Raw genomic sequence first — 19,211 nt, 5'->3', positions numbered from 1 at the left:
TTACTATAAGTGCGACATATTTTAATGCAAAAATATGTAATATGTATGTCGATATCCACCAGGGACGTGCATATGGGTTATCACTGGAATATTTTTCTAAAAAAACTTTACGCCAATGACTTTTTCTCCTGTTAGCAAAATTGTGTAGACTGTTTAATGCCAATTAAAACTTGTATCTTGCTATTTTGTCGATTTCGATTCAACAAGAGAAAAAAAATTTCAGTGGCGTACATGTTTTTTTAGAAAAAGATTTCATTGATAACCCATACTTGGTGAATATATCGACACTTTTTTAGCATTAAAATATGTCACTCTTAGAGTAACTTTCTTCATCAAAATCTCATTCAAATGAAATTTTGAGGAAGAAAAATAATTACACTGTAGAAAAAAAAACAGGAAGTAAATATAAACAAAAAAGTTATTTCGATTTTTATTTACAATACAGACATGTCTTATACAAACAATAAAACAAGCCATATTCAAAATTAAAAAGTGTTTTGTTAGTGGATATTAAAATATTTTAATTTTAAATATAGCCTAAATCAATCTCGAATCTGAAAGTAAGCGACAGCTAAGGAAAAATAGAAAATAAACTAGAAATAATGGTCAGTTCAAAATTTGACTTAGCCTATACAAATGCCCATTAAATAATTTTAAATATATAAATATTTTTTTGATTTCATTTCGTTCTATCGCTAATGAGCAGTACAATTTTTGTGCGTTTAAAGAAAATTGTAAGTCGAAAAAAAAAACAAGCAAATAAAGGAACGATTCAAGAAAATTAAGCTTTTACAACCATAAAATAATATAGGATATTATATTTATTCAAATATTCCCTTGTTTAATAAACAAAACTGATTAAACTATTACAGTACACGTAAAAAACACGCCCCCAGTATCTGACAGATTTAATTTTTTTCTCCGTGTATATAGAACTACGATACACAGAGAAAAAAAAAGAATGTATGGAAAATTAAAAAAATCTATATAACGCAGACTTATTGTATCTACTTTGACATAGAAGTATTTTAAAACGTCAAAACTAATATAATGTTACGGCATAGTATATATTATAATTAAAATTAAAAAAAAAATATGTGTGTATTTATAAAAAAATGAAATAAAAATAAGTTCTTAAATCTAAAATAATCTAAGCTCTGGGCTAGGCTTTGAAAATCTGTAAAAAGCACTTGTATAAAGATAATATTTAGTTACTTATTTAATAATGTAAAACTATAACAATGTAGCCACAACTGGATCGATATGTGTATAAAATTTTCAGTAAAATGTTTTAAAATATTTTATATATTCTTTAAATATCACAGAACAATTGTACCAAAAGGGATGAAAGGCCTCAGCTTTATTAATTAATGTTGTAGAATATAGAAATTAATCAATTTGACTTTTTTACAACCTGAAACAGCACGTGAGTATTTCATTTTATTCTGTGTAGTAAAATCACAAAAATATTGCTTTCTTGGCTAAGTAACTAACATATCTAATATTGCAAAGAATCACTACGTTTATTTATAAATATTGCCAATGATACGATTGATGTGATGGAAAAAAAAAATGGCTTATACTGGTTAATAACCAAGCAAATTAATATTAAATACAGTATAACGGACAATATTATGGTATATCCATTGAAAATTTGCTCTAAAATTTAGGGACTTTTATCACAAATACTATCAACATTTTTTAAAGTCGAGTTATTGAAGTGTTACAACGGTTTAGGACCTTTCCCTTGCGAATATGATTTTCAAATAAATGCAATGAATATACCACAAGCTTCGATATGCCTTAATATCTAACCTAAGTCTATACAAAATGTCTCCAAAGGCACTGCTACAAATATATATTGTAAACGACAACTAAGAATAAAGAAACAATTGTAGGTAAATAGATATATTTTTCTTAATAGTATATTTAGATATTTTATATAAATATTTACATTAAATTCAAAGGCACCATTATTGGATGGATTTTGTTAGTATGAGCATCATGTTATCTCGTTAACCATTGTAGTTAACAGAAACAGTATAACGTAATCGCAACATAACTGTTCCCCAAATACTAGGAATAGTCTGTGCAATAGAGGGGTTATTTTAGATATCCTAGTGAAAATAGTTAATAGCATATCTAAATGAGCTTTGTGTGGTTGAAATAAAAACTTAACAATTGTTAAAACGCAAAATTAATTGCACACAATCCCAAAATTGTAGTACTTCAAAACAGCGTCTAATAGTTTTAAATGGCGTTGCGTTCAAATATCAAAAACGACAATTGAGCACTAAAATATCAGAAACTTTTACTGATCTTGGTGAAAACAATGCTTGTTATTGTCATAGACACGTTTGAAATATTTGAACGCTATAAATGGAGAAGAAATATTGTTAAAATTTTAACAAAATAAAAAAATAAAATTTTCTTCTTCAAAACGGAAACAATAATAAAAAGTGTAAAAAATTGATAAAACAAAAACTTATTGTGCCGCGGCTGAAGCTTAAAAACCTAGGATGACGATGATAACTTTAAAGAAACATAGGGCCAATACAACCGACAATAAAGATATAAAACTTAATGTTATTTTATGCTAAAAACAATAAATAAATATTTAGAATGAATACTACCGCGAACGTGTTAAAATTGATTTATAAATAAGCAATTGTGTATGAAAAATAAAAAGACTTACCTCGGTGATAGAAATTATTTAAAAATAAAGAAAAAAATTAACTTCTTCATGAAAATGGGATGATATTAAACTAAAAAAAGGTTTACAACCAAATAAGGCCATTATCCGGCTTTGTAGTGGCCGGATTTATTAAAGACTGGACGTCTTCCAGAATAGGAAACTCATCCAGTTGTAGACTTGGCACGAGATCATCAGTAGAATCGATGTTTTCGTTTAATGTCGATATATCTGGAGTGTCCAGGGTGTGACTCTCACTACCCACCTCCATATTATCGTCCATCGATGCCAAATAGTCTTCTGGAGTATGTGGCATTGAATAATTAGTACTCATGCCTAAAAGAAGAAAAAATAGAGACCTTTTTGTCTTCAGAATAACAGAATTAGTCTTACCAAGACCGCTATCTCCAGACTCTTGGCGCGAATGGTCAGTCAAACTAGACAAAAAAGGATCCATCACGGGCAAGTCTGAGGACGAGTTTCTGAGCATGATCTCCTGCTGTCTCCTGATCTCCTGTTGCCTCTGCTTCAGCCTCTCCCTTTCCAATTGGAGCTGCTGGAGTCTGATCTGTTGGGCTTTTTGTGGAGACGATGACACTGAAGCGTGCCACGAGGGTTGTACCAAAGTGTTGCCTGGCGACCTCTGTTGCAAGTGTTGAGCTGAAAAAAAAATTTTGGTTCAAGCAAAAGTTATAAAACATTTTCGAAGGTTTTGTTATTAAAATGAGAGGCGTAGGGACATACATAAAAAAGATTAATAGTATTAATGCTGAATTAGACTTTTCAAGTTCACCCTGTATTTTAAAGAAACAGCAAGAAAAAAAGAGTAACAATACCAATCTAAATGTGATGTAGACGTAATAATCTATGTACAGATCAAGAAAAAAATGACAAACTTTATGTAAAGACTGTCCTAGTGCAAGACTTTAAAAGATTTAATAATAAATTTTAATGCATTTCGTGGATAATTTTTGTTGATCTGTACTCAAGTACATTTATATTACTAATGGAACTTACGAATTCTGGGATCAAACCAAGATGTGGTTCTTGTCTGGTGATTAATGAAATAAATTTCACCTTCAGGAGTCTGAGCTTGTTCCCATCCTTCTGGTAAAGGTCCTAAATCTACATCGCTATTTACCTTGGTATCTGAAAATTTACAAATTCCGAATGGAATTTAGAAACCCGGTATAGCAAAAAATATAATCAGAAAAGTGACAGAGAGAGACGAAGAAATCTTGAATTAAGTTAACTTTAGGTATGAGTTAGATATGAGATAAGAAATTACTGATTTTTTTCGTAATATTTTTTGTTGAAACTTACTAGATGATGTAGGAGACGTAGTGTGTGAAACAGGATGGGTCACCAAATGTTCTGAGCTCTGATGCTGTTGCGAAGCTGCAAGTGTCTTCCTTGGATCCTCCCAAGTTGTGGTTCTTGTTGTATGACTGCAAAACAACGAAAAAGCACATTTATTGTTAGATTTTACAAAAAAAAACACACTAACAGTCTATTAACTAGTATTAACTAATAAATCCTCCGTCTGAAAACAGACATCTTTAAAATAATTAAGAAGAAATGTCAAAATATAAAAATATTGGTACTTAAATGCTTTGGTTTTCTCAGAAACATAATTTTTCGAACCCTTGTTTCTAACCGATTTAAGATGGCCGACGTCAACTAGCTTAATCGTAGGGTCAAAACAGGCTAGATTTTCTTGTTCTGCACGTTTTAATTAGTAAATAACAGTAGCAATTTCAACAAAATCGGTTACATGAAGAAAATCGCCAAATCTCACGAGGAAAAAAGGCGAAAAAATGTCTATTTCTGGCTATTTTTACTCATTTTCAAGGCGCTTAGAGATATAGTAAACATAGAGAAAATTATGAAAATTTCAGAATTTGTAGTAAATTTTATTGTTGTTTATTGCTTTTTATTCAACTATTTTACCAAAACTTCTGATTTTAATGAGGTGATAATTTTAATAAGAAGTACGACTTTATTTTTAAAGCTGTGGACATGTTAACTATCAAGTGTACTGTAATTCAAGCAACTGCTGGTATATTTTCAAGACATTCTTGCATGGCAAAAACAGATAAGCGCCATATTTAACGTGAACTAGTATGTAAAGAACTTTGTTTCTTAAACACATTCTATAAACATACCATCAGAGATGTCTTGCCGATATAAACAAGCGATATTTCCACATTTCCTGGTTTATAAAACAAAGATAAAATTAGACTGGGCGCGTAAATATCAATCTTTCTCTTAATTTTCTTTAAACTACCTACGAAAATGCAGATCTAAAATTAGTGCAAGTATTTTTCTTGCTTTCATGACTTCCAGCTAATAATAGATCCTATGTTGTATATATTGTAAACCTACGTAACATTTAATTCTGTTAACTTATAACATGAACTATTTTCCACTGCATTTAAATTTATGTAAAATAAGTTCCGGTATAAAAAATACACTGGCCATATTAAAGGTGTTGCCCTAAACAGAGAAGACTTCCGCTAAAGACATGAATTTTTTAATAATTATTACACCAACTGCAAGTAGTTTCTTAAGGTATAAAAATTATAAAAATAAAGAGTATTCAACAACAATGAAGACATTTTATTTTAATGCTTAATAACAATATAAAAACATGATGCAATTATCACCTTTAGACCTAGAATGATAACAAATTTCAATCAAACTTCAAATAATAAAAGAAAATTATACCAAGAGTTAAATTGGATATTACATGGGATCAGCGTTGTCAAAAATCAAAACATTATTTGAATAGGCATAAAAGAGTAAGACAATGTCCTGTTAACTGTTACCGATGGTTATTGTTTATTATCAAGAACGATTAAGCCCATTCTCCGGAAATTTCGATTTTTAATTCCAAAAAATTGGCGCCGGGAGGCACGTATAGCCGCCCATACTAAAATATGTTAATAAAAAGTTGGTAGGCAGTTCTTTTAGTTTCAAAGTAAAGGAATTTTTCCAATTTTGGTCTGCGGTTATTTCCCCTCGCGTCCGATGGGAATTTGGAGTTCTCCACACGGATTGTCCCAAAAACGGACTACGGAAACACGGAATATCTCAAAATCTGCGACTTCGGCTAATTTTGATGTTATTACAAATTTTGTTGCAAATATTATTCCTAATCCTAAATTGAAAACCGCGTTTCGCTAGCTACTGTAATTTTGGAGTTACGATTTTTTAAAATTTTGAACCCCCTTCCATACCCCCTTACCAACCCCCCACCCCCACCAAAAACTAATGGCGAGATTCTCGGGTGCCACAGTATTTTTGTGCCAAATTTGGTTAAAATCGGTTTAGCGGTTTTTGAGTTATCGTGTTACAGACGGACAGACAGACAGACACCATGAAAATATTTTGTATTTAGGTCATTTATGACACAAATAACTCATTTTGAGTGAAATTAAAAAAAAACTTTGTTTTGCCGATCTTAATAGCCTACCATACCTGTTGGTATGGTCGGCTAAAAAAGTCAGTGGCGTACCTACATGTTTTTTTTATAAAAATATTCGAGTGATATCCCATGTGCACGTCTCTGGTGCGACACTTTTTAGCATTAAAATATGTCACACTTATAGTTGCTTATAGTAACTTTTTTCCTCAACAATTATTCATTCAAATCACTAAAAGCACTTAGAAGAAAATAATAATAATTGAAAAAAAAATAACCCCCTGTAGCTACGAAATAGAGACGAATCTCTCCACGAGAGATGGTACATGTTTTTTGAAACACCCTGTATATTCATTTCATTTTATACTGTATTTCTTTAATACAGTATTGGCCATAAGTGGATGAACTTTGTTAAAATAATGGGTTTTTCCTAATATGTTTAAAATTAAAATTTGAGCTATATTTACTTGAAGTCTAGTGTCAGTACTATAAAAATAAATACCATTGTTTTTTTAAAATGTGCTTTAATAAGGTATCAAAAAATTTAAATTGAAAAAACTATTGGACAAAAGTAGATGTACAAAATATATATTTAATAAAAAAAAATCTTATGTTAACAAAAACTGAAAAATTAACTTATAATTTACTAGTACTTAGTGTAATAACCCTTATTCTTAATTACTTTCAGACATCGCTTAGGCATGGATCCCAGAAGATTTTCAGTTATAGAAAAATCGATATTTTTCCAAGACTCTTCCAAAGCTGCAAATAATTCTTGCTTATTTTTGTAGAATTTGGTCCTAATGTGTTGATCCAAAATTTCCCATAAATTTTTTATTGGATTCAGGTCTGGGGATTGCGATGGCCATTTGAGAACAGTCACCATTTCATCTTCCAAAAACCTTTTAACCAATTGTGAGGCATGTTTAGGGTCGTTATCATGTTGGAAGTAGTGTACAACTGGCATTTTTTCCTCCAAATAAGGCACTAAAAGGTTTTGTAAAATGTCTCTGTAGCCAAACCGATCCATTATGCCCTCAATTTTATGGAGAGGCCCCATCCCATACCATGATTGAGCCCCCACCATGTTTTACAGTGGGTCGCGTGTAATTTGGTAGCAATGGTGTGTTGGGAGGTCTTCTTACATGTTGAATTCCATCTGATGACACCAAATTAAACTTTGATTCATCACTAAAACAAACTTTTTTCCATTGTGCCAGTCCAGTTTTGATATTCCTTGGCAAATGCTAATCGGGCCTTCAAATTTTTTTTTGCTAGCAGTGGTTTCTTGGCGGGTCTTCGGGAAAACAACTTCTGGTCAACTAATTTACGTCGGATCGTCCTTGTACTCACTGGTGGATAGCCCATTTCTTCAAGTTTTGCTTTTATCTTCGTTGACGGCAAAAATGGATCTTGTGAAGAAATTCGTTTTATGGCTTTTATCATATTGGGACCAACTTTTTAGGTCGTCCTGGTTTTCTTTTTATAGAGACATCTCCTCTCTCATTATATCTCTTTAAAATATAATGGAGCGCTGATTTTCCAAGGCGTAATTGCTTAGCGATTTCCGATTGCTTCAAACCATCCTTAAAAGCATTCACTACTCGCAACTTAAGATCTGCAGACAAGTTAATTCCACGTGGCATGATATATCACAAAAGCGCAAATGTTTTTGAATCGCAATTGTTCATAAAAGCAGAACAAATGAAACTAACGATTTTTAAAAATATTTGGTTCATCTACTTTTGTCCAAGACAAAAAAGCAATATTTGCCAATTCTTATCTATAAATGATAAGACTAACAGAAGAATTTATATTTGTTTGTAGTATTTTGGTGAGAATGTATTAAACTTTTAACATACAAAGGTACATAAAATAATTTTGATATTTAACACCTCAAATCTGATTTTCTTCGCAATTATTGGTATTGGTTCATCCACTTTTGGCCAATACTGTAAATATAATATAATCTTATAAAGTGAATAACCCTATGACTTGTAAACATTCTTGTTTTGAAAGATGTTTGTTTTTAATAAGTTAAATGGATAATAACATTATACTAAAGTGAAATGATCAGGTTTGTTTGGATTATTACTTGAACAACTTGTCGACATAATCTGAGGATAACAATTCTTGTAGAATGACCCATTACGATCTCATTGTTCGGGTTAAAGCCTAGACAACTCTAAACCGGCATCTTATTGCCTTGCTTAATCAAAACGAAGGACGTCAAATAACTCTACCAGGAAATGTTCAATTTTGTTGCTTTGGTACTACCTGGCCATACCTAGAGATTTCTCAGAAATCAATTCTATAGGAAGGTGCAGGACGGAGAGATTCGTATACAGGGTGTTAACAACCTTAGGAAGCAACGAATTTTATCATTTATAGGTACGAAAACTCAACAAAAGAAGAAAAATATATTATTAAAGCTTTCGATTGACTCTGGTATACCTACTATATGCAGATGCTGGCTGTGTTCTGTTCAGCACAAGTACCTACCACTCCCATGAAAAGGTTGGGCTAAATAATATTTACGAAATAGGAACAGCGTATTTAAGATAAGTTACTTGAACTTATAGGAATTTTTATTAATTCGTCAAAAGCTACCTATAAACAAAACCAAAAAAGAAAAAGAAATAAAATAAGATACGAGACAAACAAAGAGAGAGAGAGAACGCTCTTATTTACATTTCTTTTATGGCCTGTCATTCTTTCTTGTCTCTTAAGAAGTTAACTATCTAAAGATTTTTACTATAAAACATATTCCTAAATTATACAGGGTTCGGCAAAAGTGCGTCGGGTATCTGTAACTTCTACATATAATAAAAAAATATGTATTAGGATGTATTTCAAGAAAATATTTTCACTTCTCCAAGATGGCTCAGAAATTTCTGAGTGGATCGGGATGATTTTTTTTTAAATTGTGTATTATTGCATTTTTGGTTTCATTTCTTATCATTTTTCAAATTCTAAGATATTATTAAATATGTTTTGACAGTTTCAGAAATTTTAATAAGTAAAAAAATATGTTTTCAGCTTTGTTTAAAAAAATCATTAAAAATACTTACAAAAAATGTCCTGAAATCAAAACAATACTAGGTATTTACTATAGTTGGTCTGTACTTACTTTGCTATAAATATCGTAATCTTGAACCATACAGGGTGTTCAAAATTCTACGCCAAACTTTCTAATATACAAAATAATTTTTCTTCGTTTTTTTTTAAATAATTGTTGCTTTGTTTATTACTACATGTCTTCTATTTTTAATGATTTTTTTTAGAAAATCCTAAAAAAATAAAATCTCTGAAACTATCAAAACATATTTAATAAAATTTTAGAATTATGTAAAGTGACCAGAAGGGAAGAAGGGTGTCCCATTTAAAAAAATTATCGCGGTTCACTCACACTTTTTTGAGCCACCCTGTAGCATTTAAAATATTTTCCTGAAATACATTCTAATACATACTTTAGGTCTGCACTTAAACAAAATTCCTAAGTTTTTTATTATAGGGGCTGCAGATGCCCGACGCACTATTGCCGAACCCTGTATATCTAAAAAAAATGTAACTTAATTAAAGAGTTTTTGTGGAAACGTTTACAGGTAGAAGCACATTATTTTAAACTATATTTCATGTTTATAAGTCCTGGGATTGAAAATGTATTGATACCCGTAAATAATTCAAAGAAATGAGCAATATTAGCCAAGAAAATTGATGTAGAGTGATAAAACTGTAAAAGATTTAATTAAATTAGAACTTTATGGCCAATTTGGGTCTATTTTCAGATAATAAACGCTCTAAAAAGCAATATTTCATACACGAGTTCCAAAATTTTGAAAAAAAAAATAATTTCAGATAAAATTTTCTTAAGCACCGCAAAGAAGTTATAATTAAAAATTCCGTAACATTGGCTTTTTCATAATCAGAGGCCATATTTTATTTGAAATGAATAAATTATACAATAAACTGATAATTTTCTGTATTCATTGAAAACAGGAAGTTTTTTTTATATTAAATACCTACGAATGTGTTCTGGAGGCCTCACAGTAGTATCATAAAAGTTATAAATGTGTTAGGTAGTTTTAAATCCTTTTAAATATTAAAAACGCATTAAAATTTGTACGAAATAGAAAGTATAGAAAGTGCAGCAGCGCTGGACATATTAAAAAGCCATTTCTTGGCACCAAATCCTGACTCAAATCCAATTAAAATGTTATTGTCGGATAGCAAACAGTAAATAATTATTTCCAAAACTATTAATGAAACATATTAGCATGACTAAGAGAGCAGAGACGCCTAAATCGTTATACCTAACGCACATAACATAGTGCCAATAATCGAAATTTCTGGCACCAAATAGACTGCTTTCAAACCAAGGTTAGCAGTAATGACTGTTGCAAATGATTAATCCAGAATACTGTACCAGGGTTTATCTCAAATTAATCATACAGAGGAATATTTAGAAAAAACTTCAAAATAAAAATTTTATGTGCACTATGTTCGCATATTGGAAGTGAAACTTCTTACTAACGGCTATTAAATTGAAGAATTTGAAGGACATGTTTGAAAAAGTGTATAAATGTGTATTTATTAATTTTTACGCGTATTAAACTATTTTTTACACGTAAAAAACTATTTTTTACGCGTAAAAAACTGTTTGTTACACGTAAAAACTATTTTTTACGGGCAAAAAAGTATTTCTTACACGTAAAAAACTATTCGTTACACGTAAAAAACTATTTGTTACACATAAAAACTATCAACATTTCAAACTATACTTTTTCAAACATCTCCTTCAAATTCTTCAATTTAATAGCTGTTAGTCAGAAGTTACACTTCAAATATGGGCACATAGTGTACACACATTTTTTTTACATGGAAAATAAGCAAAAAACAGCAGATTATGTTCGTAGGAGATGAAAACATTGTCTGGGAAGAAGAAACTTTGGAAAACATTTAAATAAGGCCACATTATTTCGGGCAGACTGCGATATGAAAAGGTTCGATGTCCGCAAGTGCGACTTAGGCGCCTAGAATTTTAAATTCTAAAAATATATCCAGACGCGACATCATCTAATTGCCGTGTGTGCAAAATAGAAAGATACAACTGCCAAAAATCAAATTATTTTTCAGGCGCTGGACCAGTGTTCTCTGCCATATCACCTTAAATACAGGGGAACCTATAACCAATTTACTTCTTGCATTAAATCAAATAAATCATTCACATATAGATCAGAAATTATTCAGAAAAACACCCCCAAAAAATGAAACTTTCATACCTTAAATTTATACGAATTATTTTACTTATTTTTACCTACTACCGAAGTACGACCACCCTGTAGTTTTGCTATAACTGAAAGATCAGCAATATCAATGATTTTTAATGGTATTAATAAGTAGTTAATAAGTACATTTAAAACATGTATGAATAGGTATTGAAATGATAAGGTTTCAACTACATAATATTACCCAGAACTGTAGTAGTATCAATAACTTAAAATAAACACTATATTAAATCAAAATAACAATTCATAATAATTAAAGTATTCCAGATAAATGCGCATATGCAAGTATATTATTTTGTTTAAAAGAAAACAAAATACATGGACATAAATACTGTTTTCTTAGAGTAGGTATATAGTGTAAAGGAGAAAAAAATTGACCAAAAGTAGCAAAGACAAAGCGTGTTATAGTTATAATATATTCAGTTGGCAGTTTAATTATATTTTTTATGTAATTATTAACAAAGATTTTTATGTCTGTATGGGTTATACAAGCAAGCACGGGTATGTGCAATATCTGCTGCTACACAAAACCACTTTCTATATTTAGGAAGCATATATTTGCTTCATTCACTTCACTGATCAAGATTTTGCACCTTTGTATTTGACTAACAAAGTAAAATTCTGAGTATTTGTTAACTTATTTGTCAACTTCACCTAATCGGTCTCTAAATAAATTTTGCGCTTCTTAAGTTCATCCTTTTTACGATATAAGGAATGTATTGTAAAAGAACTTGAATTTTAAATTACAAAAGCCGGTAATATTGCTACTGCAGCCTCCCAACAAGAGGATATTGCATCTCTTCATTTTATGTCTCAATGGTTAACGTCTAAATAATAACTAGTAAATGTTGCAATATTTTTATGCAAATATCTGAGGCGTCAAGTGGCATAACATGCCTTAAGCCCCGTTCTCAGAACTTCGACTGTCGCCAGCGACACGACAAAAGAACCAATCAGATTTATACAAAATTCAAACAGCTGTCAATTTTAAATTTAGTACAGCTCCCATTGGTCGTTTGAAGTGTCAATCAGTGTCGCTGTCGACACGACACAGTTCTGAGAACGGGGCTTTATCCATGTTTAATAAAAAATGGCCTAATGAAATATATTAGTAGTGGGACCCTCAAACCTACATAAACCTAGTTCCCAAACTGCAGCAACAGTCGCCTAGGTATTCCTATATAAAATTTACTACGAATTACGTTACTGCAGCGAAATCCGTCTTATACACATATATTTGTTTTTTTTCTCATTATTGTGGCAAATCCCAAATATTTTCATAGGTTCTTTACACAAGTATAATATTGCTACTGACGTCTTATCCATTTCAAATTCTTACCTAATTTTAATAAAACAGTATATCTAATAAATGAAGTTAGGATGCAAATATCTTGCTGTAACAAAACCCGCAATATGCATCATACCACAAACCCGCTATATCCGAATTATTTTTGTGCTTTTTCTCTTTAAAAATTAAATATTACTTTTTATTTCTAGAAAAACGAGATACAAAACAATGATTTCACTCAATGGACATGCTTTTTGTAAAATAACGCTTCCCACATTTTTGCTAAAACATTTTTTGCATAGACTAAGTTTTGCAAGTTGACTTGTATTCTTGTTTCAATTTAGATAAACCTAAATTATCATGTTATACGTGGATCTGATCCGATCTTTGGATCTTGAAAGATCCAAATATATTTTCAAGTGATGAGATAAAAACGATTCTCGATATATTATCGACAAATTAATTTCTAAATCAACATATAATACCCTATCATCCACTTTATTATGTTTCTTGTTTATTTAGTTATTTCACGTGTTAATAAAAAAACGAAATAAAAATTTGACATTGAAATGATAAGAAAGAGTGAAAACATATATATGATGTCAGTACCTGATTCTGCTCAGAGTATTGCTAAAATATTTTAAATATTTTTCACCTGTTTGTTTGAGTAAAATATCAAAATTCTATACTGTTTTCATCACTAGAAAATATTTTTAATACTGACTACTGAATAAAAAAGGAGAATATGGTATACCTATGCATTAAAAAAATTCTCATTTATTTATGCCTATAAGTATGGCAATATCTTCAGGGGCTAACTAAGGGGGAATAATTTATATAATAAAAATAATAACGGCATATTTAAAGGATAGCCAGCTTAAGGCATGATAAAAGAACATGACAATAGAAGTCCTAGGAAAAAATTGAGTTAATACCATGATTTATTTTAAATTGACTTTACCTTGGCTGTTTGTATAGAAATAGCCCAGATTGAATTCAAACAATTTAATTTTTGCTGGTCAAATAACGTAACGAGCAGCCTCACTTCAATGAAAAGTAAAGTTTTCAAGATTATCCAAACATTATGCTATTTTTATCTACTTTAAAATCCTTAAACTAGTTTTCCAGTGGCAGTCTTAAAAATACTCGGCTCAACGCTTCATATTTCTGAAAGTCATTATTATTTATTTATATAATTAATCATCTGAGTTATTTAGCAGGGGATAACTGACCATAGTGCGATGATAAAAGAGATTTGCACTGTTTTGGGTTAAACTTAATAGAAAACAATAATAATTAGAAGCGTTCCAAAGCCTTTGTGGGTGATTATGATCGCATGAAAAAGAAAAGAAAGACGTATAAAACTAGATATATTTCCTTGATTTACACAGTTATTACCTTATATATTTAATACTAAACATTATGAAACGTAAAAAATTAAGGCACAAGTAAAGCTTGTAGCGTTCTTAACTGCAATTTGAAGGCATTAAACACAAAATCACCCAATCCGGCTCTGTAACACCAGCCCAGCAAAACCTGTCGTCAACAGGTATACAGGTACTCACTCTAAATAATACACTTGTCCCTCGGGGGTTCTGGCTTGTTCCCAACCTGGTGGCAGGGGTGCATTATCATCTGATTTACTAGCCACATCATAGGACCTTTGTTTGATGTGGTGGTGAGCGGGGGGCTGCTGTTGTCCCACAGCGTACGTTTGCTGTAGAGATGCTGGCGAACTGTGAGCCCTATGATGAGCAGTTTGTAAAGGCACAGAATTCACGGGTCCCGATACGTCGAAAGCAGAATCAACAGAATTCTCCCGAGAATGGTTAATGGATTTGGAACCTGTTGACGGAGGGGTGAAAAACGAATCGGGTAACTTCCTCATGCTCCATGGCACCTGAAGTGGCCTCTTTGAATCTGGTTTTAACACACTGTCGAATAAAGCTTGCAAATCTGTCTCTGAGTCTTGGTCAACTCGGACGACTTGTTTGGCTTCGTCCTGGTTCCTTGCCATCTTCAATGGAGGTATCACAAAGGTCCACAGGCACTACGACACAACGGTCAATCACCAACACTGACCGCCACCGTTACCCCCGGCCCCCCAAACTAACAATCAGACAAACCAACAACCCACTTCAGCCTTGCTAACAGCGGCCTGCCACCCGTTGCACTGACAGCGTTGCCAATGGTCCAAAATTATATTCCACGGCGAACATACCCAAATTCCACAAAATTCCACAATCACTAGCCAGGTTCGGTCTTTAGGTCTGCGACCAATCCGATATTTTTTTAATATAAACCACGTGATCTTAAAGGGATTTTACATTATATAGTGACGTGTGATATGTGATATGTCGAAAATTTCGTCGGATTGCTTGCAGATCTAAATACCGAACCTAGCTGCTAACCTCGACGGCGACGCTCTTTTTACAGAAATCTGTAAAATTATGATGAGTTCTATAATATTTTTTTTACTATTAGCTAAATAAGGAAAAAAAAAAGAAAAAAAGGAATAATTCCGAAAATTCCACAAAATTCCACATTTATTCTATTCCACAAACGTTCCACAACATTATTACGAATTCCACACATTTTGTGGAATTCCACAAAGATTGGCAACGCTGTGCACTGAAGTTTTCCTGTGGATGTCACTTATTTGACAGGAGTTCAGAATGACGGGACTGAACTCAACCCAGTATACGAACACCCAACACACTTTTTTCCTAATGCGCAGCGATAAATAGTTAGTTCAGTACTGTTACAGATTTCTATAAAATTTCAATTTACAGTTTGCTGCTGTGGTATTTAAGAGTTTAAAATTTCTACCACTTCTTTTCACCTCCTGTTACTCCTGTTTCGCTCCAGTTATATATACTTAATCTATGGCTACTGTTTTATCTAACGTCTGTGTGTGTGTTCTGTGGTCTGTGTATCTAACCTTAAAATACTACGCTATTCAACACTATTTAAAAAGAAAATAATTATTTTCTTAAATACTTTAGAAATAAATAATAGAATAATCATGTCTGAAGGTATGCTATTAATATTAATTAAATAAATATGTAAGCTTTCTTTAAGGAGAAACAGTTCTGTTACTCAAAGTTTTTAAGTTATTACTAATTAATAATAATTTTGTTTTTTTAGAGGAAGTTATTAGAAGGCGTTTAATATTTGATGGTGATGGAACAGGAGAAGACAGAAGACTGAATGTTTTATTAAAAATGATAAGTAAATGGGTTAAAGTGGATGAATCAGATGAAGATTCCCAGGCAACGTACGACAAAATATTATCTCAACTTAGTCTTGTTGAATATTCCAGACACAGGTCCCAATACGTAAGTAAAGCAAAGGCAGAGCAGTTACATAACTATGAGACGTTATACACTGATATGGAAGAAGCAATAGAAATAAAAAACAAAGAGATTGATCAGCAAAGGAAAGAGCTAGTGAAGGCTAAAATAATAAAACAACACCGTATTCAGTATGATTTGTTGGCAAAGTCGATAGCAAAGGAACCCCCAAGAACAAGTACAAATAAAAAGCTGAAAACACTACAAAAAGAATTAGCTGATTTAGCTGCAGAGAAGAAACAACTGGACCAGAAGCTAAATATAAGGAAAAAGCAATTTAATGTTATAGCTACTTCAGCCAGTTATTTAGTATCATTACTTAACAAAAACGACAAGAGTAGCTATGAAACTGTACAAAACATATCTGAGGGGGTGAATTTTTCAGGGCCAGAGCCAATGTCTGAGTAAAATTATATATTTGTGCTGAAAATTACAGAAAATATTATGTGAATACAGATAATTATGCGATTTAGTGAAATATTATTTTCAAATACTTTTTTCAAACATAGAATATAATACTTCTTATACTCTTTTTATCAAATGTCTTTGTATTAATTGTAATTATATTTTTTTACATTTAATAGATATTAGGGATTAATACAGTTTACTACTTATATATTTAATGGATTTGTAATATAATTATATACACATTTTTACATTTTCTTACATAAAATAAATAATATAAAGACACCATGTACCATCCATGTACTATACACATGCTATACACCCCTTTCCACCACCATAGAACCATAGTATATGTACCTAACTTTGTACTGAAAGATACTTCCCCCAAAGGAATATACTACCCTTGATTATATAGACAAAGATGCTACCCAGATGCTACCCTTGTTTATATAAGGATCAAGTAGTATCCTTGATAAGGATACTACTTCCCCCTTCATTCATCCACATCACTTCAATTTTATTGCAGTACTTATGTGCAGTACAGTTTATAACCACCAGAAGGCGTATTTTAAATAGGTTATGCTAGGAACTTTAAGGTTATGTATCCTGTCATTTTGACAAGAGAAAAATACAAAAATAGCAAATGGCTTGTTTATGGTCGAATTCAAATGAAGTTTTAATTCAAATACCATTAACAGAGGAGATAGACAATGTAACATTTTACCAAATCAGTGTTAAAGTGGGAGAAATTAAATGGAACGTCAAGCACCGGTACAGCGAATTTTACAATTTACACAACCAACTTATAACTGATCATGGAGTATCTAAAGATATCCTTCCATCTAAAAAAGTTATTGGCAACAAATCCGAGCCTTTTATCGAGAACAGGCGTAAAGCTTTAGAGAAGTATGTCCAAAAAATATTCATTTTTTTGAGACAAACCATGCCAAAAATATTTGTTGATTTCTTAGACTTCCACTTGTATGATATATACTTTTTGTTACAAGATTTGTCTCTTTTATGTTTTACAAAAGGAGACTTAATTTTATCATCTAGTAGAGTTTATAGCTTTAAACCTATAGAGGTAATACTTCATCAATTGTTTTGTATTACAGATTTATGCAATATTTCTTTTAGCTCTATGCTATCAATGAATTCTTGAAAAGTCCCGCTCCAAACTTCACTAATTCCAGTAAACAACTGGATTTAGGACCAATTTTAGATTTGTGTTCCCAATTAGATGCTTTTATTATACATGGATGCTACAATGATTATCTTAAAAGTAACATAATATTGAATAAACTCCCAATTGACTTGAGCCCTTTTAAGGTATGTTATACTATCTAATATATCTATTTTTATTAGATTAAGCTGATCATTTTTAGATTCAAAAAGGTCTCTATTTATCAAATGTCTCATTAGATATGGTAACTTCTCTAGGGAATGCTAGAGAGACAGTAACCACCTTAGAAGTTGTATTTTCAAATGTTAAAAGGATATCAGATATTTTACAATGTGATATTTTACATAAAAACACTTTAGAAGAGAGTCAGGTAATGCTTTATTTTATTAACATCTTCATTTGTATTTGTGTAACCTGTTTTAGAAATGGAAGGTTTTAGAAACACTAGATTTGAGCAACAATAATTTAATGGACATTGATGAAAGTATAAATTTGGCTAAAAATCTAAAGCACCTCATTTTGGATAACAATTATATATCCACTGTATCTGACTTGACTCAGTTACCAAATCTTGAAAATTTGAGTATAGAAAATAACTTGATTACAGTCTGTAATGACTTGCATAGAAAGATAGGGAATATAAAGACACTGAATCTGTCTCTCAACAACATAGTTACAGGTAAAGGTTTTTACAAATTGTATTCTTTAGAGACTCTGAACCTCAGCAGCAATAAAATTACCAATATTGAAGAACTGGAATGTCTTGGAAGGCTTCCATGTCTGGAGTACTTAGTTTTGAATGGAAATAATGTATCAAGCAGTATTGATTATAGAGTAAAGGTATTGGAATTTTTTGGAGAGAGAGCTGCAGATATCTATTTAGATAATGAAAAACCCTCAGAAGCTGAGCTGGACAAAGTCTCAATTTTAAGTGCTTTGAGGATTGTTAAAGAAGGAAAAACACCTGACTTATCAATGAATGGATCTAGCTAATACACACATGGAAACCTTAGTTTTTATCATTTTTAATTCCATAAAATATTTAATTTTCATGAATTTTAACAAAACGACTGATGCTCTTACATTTTTATAATTCTAAAGCATTTTAAATAATCCTCTTTAATAATGTAATGCTATTTTTCTGTAATCATACAGAGAAAATACAATATTACTTGTAGATTTTTTAATAGTAGTGGATAGTTCAGCTATTTTTCTATATTATACTTCCCAAATGTTTCTCTGTACCTATTGTATGTATGCATACATTTATCTGTCCCTGTGATACTGTTGAGATCGAACACGTAAAAAGATATTTTAAAATTGTTAGTTATTTGTGCTGTATTATTTATATTATATTTACATTAATTTATGCTGTTAATTTTATTTTTTATTGTTGATTAGTCAAGTAGAAGGATTTAACTATGATTTTATTCTAATGTATTGTATTTGTTGTCTAAATATAAAATGTATTATATATATTTGCTTAATATGATGATATTTTTATTATATTATGAATTAATTATAAAGAGATTATTAGATTATATAGAAAAAATCATCTTAATATTTAGGAATAAAATA

General features: G+C 31.1%; 3 protein-coding genes across 5 annotated transcripts; 2 read left to right on the top strand and 1 right to left on the bottom strand.

Moving 5' to 3' along the window:
- Window positions 1-912: 912 nt before the first annotated feature.
- Window positions 913-15,451, bottom strand: LOC115876848 (transcriptional coactivator YAP1-A). 3 transcript variants are annotated; one of them, XM_030892843.1, is made up of 6 exons: window positions 15,328-15,451; window positions 14,258-14,869; window positions 4,016-4,140; window positions 3,710-3,841; window positions 3,086-3,352; window positions 913-3,028 (listed from the first exon to the last, which is right to left on the bottom strand). In XM_030892843.1, the coding sequence occupies exons 2-6, from the start codon at window positions 14,707-14,709 to the stop codon at window positions 2,778-2,780; spliced, it is 1,227 nt and encodes a 408-aa protein (XP_030748703.1). In that variant the 5' UTR covers window positions 14,710-14,869; window positions 15,328-15,451; the 3' UTR covers window positions 913-2,777. The 3 variants fall into 3 exon arrangements, with proteins under 3 accessions (XP_030748703.1, XP_030748702.1, XP_030748704.1); XM_030892842.1 differs by lacking the exon at window positions 15,328-15,451 and having other exon boundaries at window positions 14,258-15,165; XM_030892844.1 differs by lacking the exons at window positions 3,710-3,841; window positions 15,328-15,451 and having other exon boundaries at window positions 14,258-15,165.
- A 124-nt stretch (window positions 15,452-15,575) lies between these two features.
- On the top strand, window positions 15,576-16,745 carry LOC115876852 (THO complex subunit 7 homolog). The gene is made up of 2 exons (XM_030892850.1): window positions 15,576-15,727; window positions 15,840-16,745. Exons 1-2 carry the CDS (start codon window positions 15,718-15,720, stop codon window positions 16,451-16,453), a joined length of 624 nt encoding a protein of 207 aa, XP_030748710.1. The 5' UTR covers window positions 15,576-15,717; the 3' UTR covers window positions 16,454-16,745.
- Window positions 16,746-16,841: 96 nt separating this feature from the next.
- LOC115876847 (nischarin-like) lies at window positions 16,842-19,105 on the top strand. Its single transcript, XM_030892841.1, has 4 exons — window positions 16,842-17,534; window positions 17,588-17,779; window positions 17,836-18,003; window positions 18,057-19,105. Exons 1-4 carry the CDS (start codon window positions 17,094-17,096, stop codon window positions 18,624-18,626), a joined length of 1,371 nt encoding a protein of 456 aa, XP_030748701.1. The 5' UTR covers window positions 16,842-17,093; the 3' UTR covers window positions 18,627-19,105.
- Window positions 19,106-19,211: the final 106 nt, after the last annotated feature.

The sequence above is a fragment of the Sitophilus oryzae genome, unplaced genomic scaffold (assembly GCF_002938485.1).
Source record: "Sitophilus oryzae breed Bouriz unplaced genomic scaffold, Soryzae_2.0 scaffold_1440_pilon_pilon, whole genome shotgun sequence".
Classification (NCBI taxonomy): domain Eukaryota; kingdom Metazoa; phylum Arthropoda; class Insecta; order Coleoptera; family Curculionidae; genus Sitophilus; species Sitophilus oryzae.
Note: the sequence above shows the minus strand (reverse complement) of the source record. Positions and strands in the feature narration are given on the sequence as shown.

Bases quoted from the DNA above. Each gene is read 5' to 3' on its own strand.
- LOC115876847 (XM_030892841.1), top strand. From the start codon at position 17,094: ATGGCTTGTTTATGGTCGAATTCAAATGAAGTTTTAATTCAAATACCA. The intron at 17,535-17,587 runs GTAATACTTCAT...TATTTCTTTTAG, and splicing joins ATAGCTTTAAACCTATAGAG to CTCTATGCTATCAATGAATT. The intron at 17,780-17,835 runs GTATGTTATACT...GATCATTTTTAG, and splicing joins TTGACTTGAGCCCTTTTAAG to ATTCAAAAAGGTCTCTATTT.
- LOC115876848 (XM_030892843.1), bottom strand. From the start codon at position 14,709: ATGGCAAGGAACCAGGACGAAGCCAAACAAGTCGTCCGAGTTGACCAA. The intron at 4,141-14,257 runs GTGAGTACCTGT...GTTGTTTTGCAG, and splicing joins GGACAAGTGTATTATTTAGA to TCATACAACAAGAACCACAA. The intron at 3,353-3,709 runs GTAAGTTCCATT...TTTTTTTTTCAG, and splicing joins TTGGTTTGATCCCAGAATTC to CTCAACACTTGCAACAGAGG.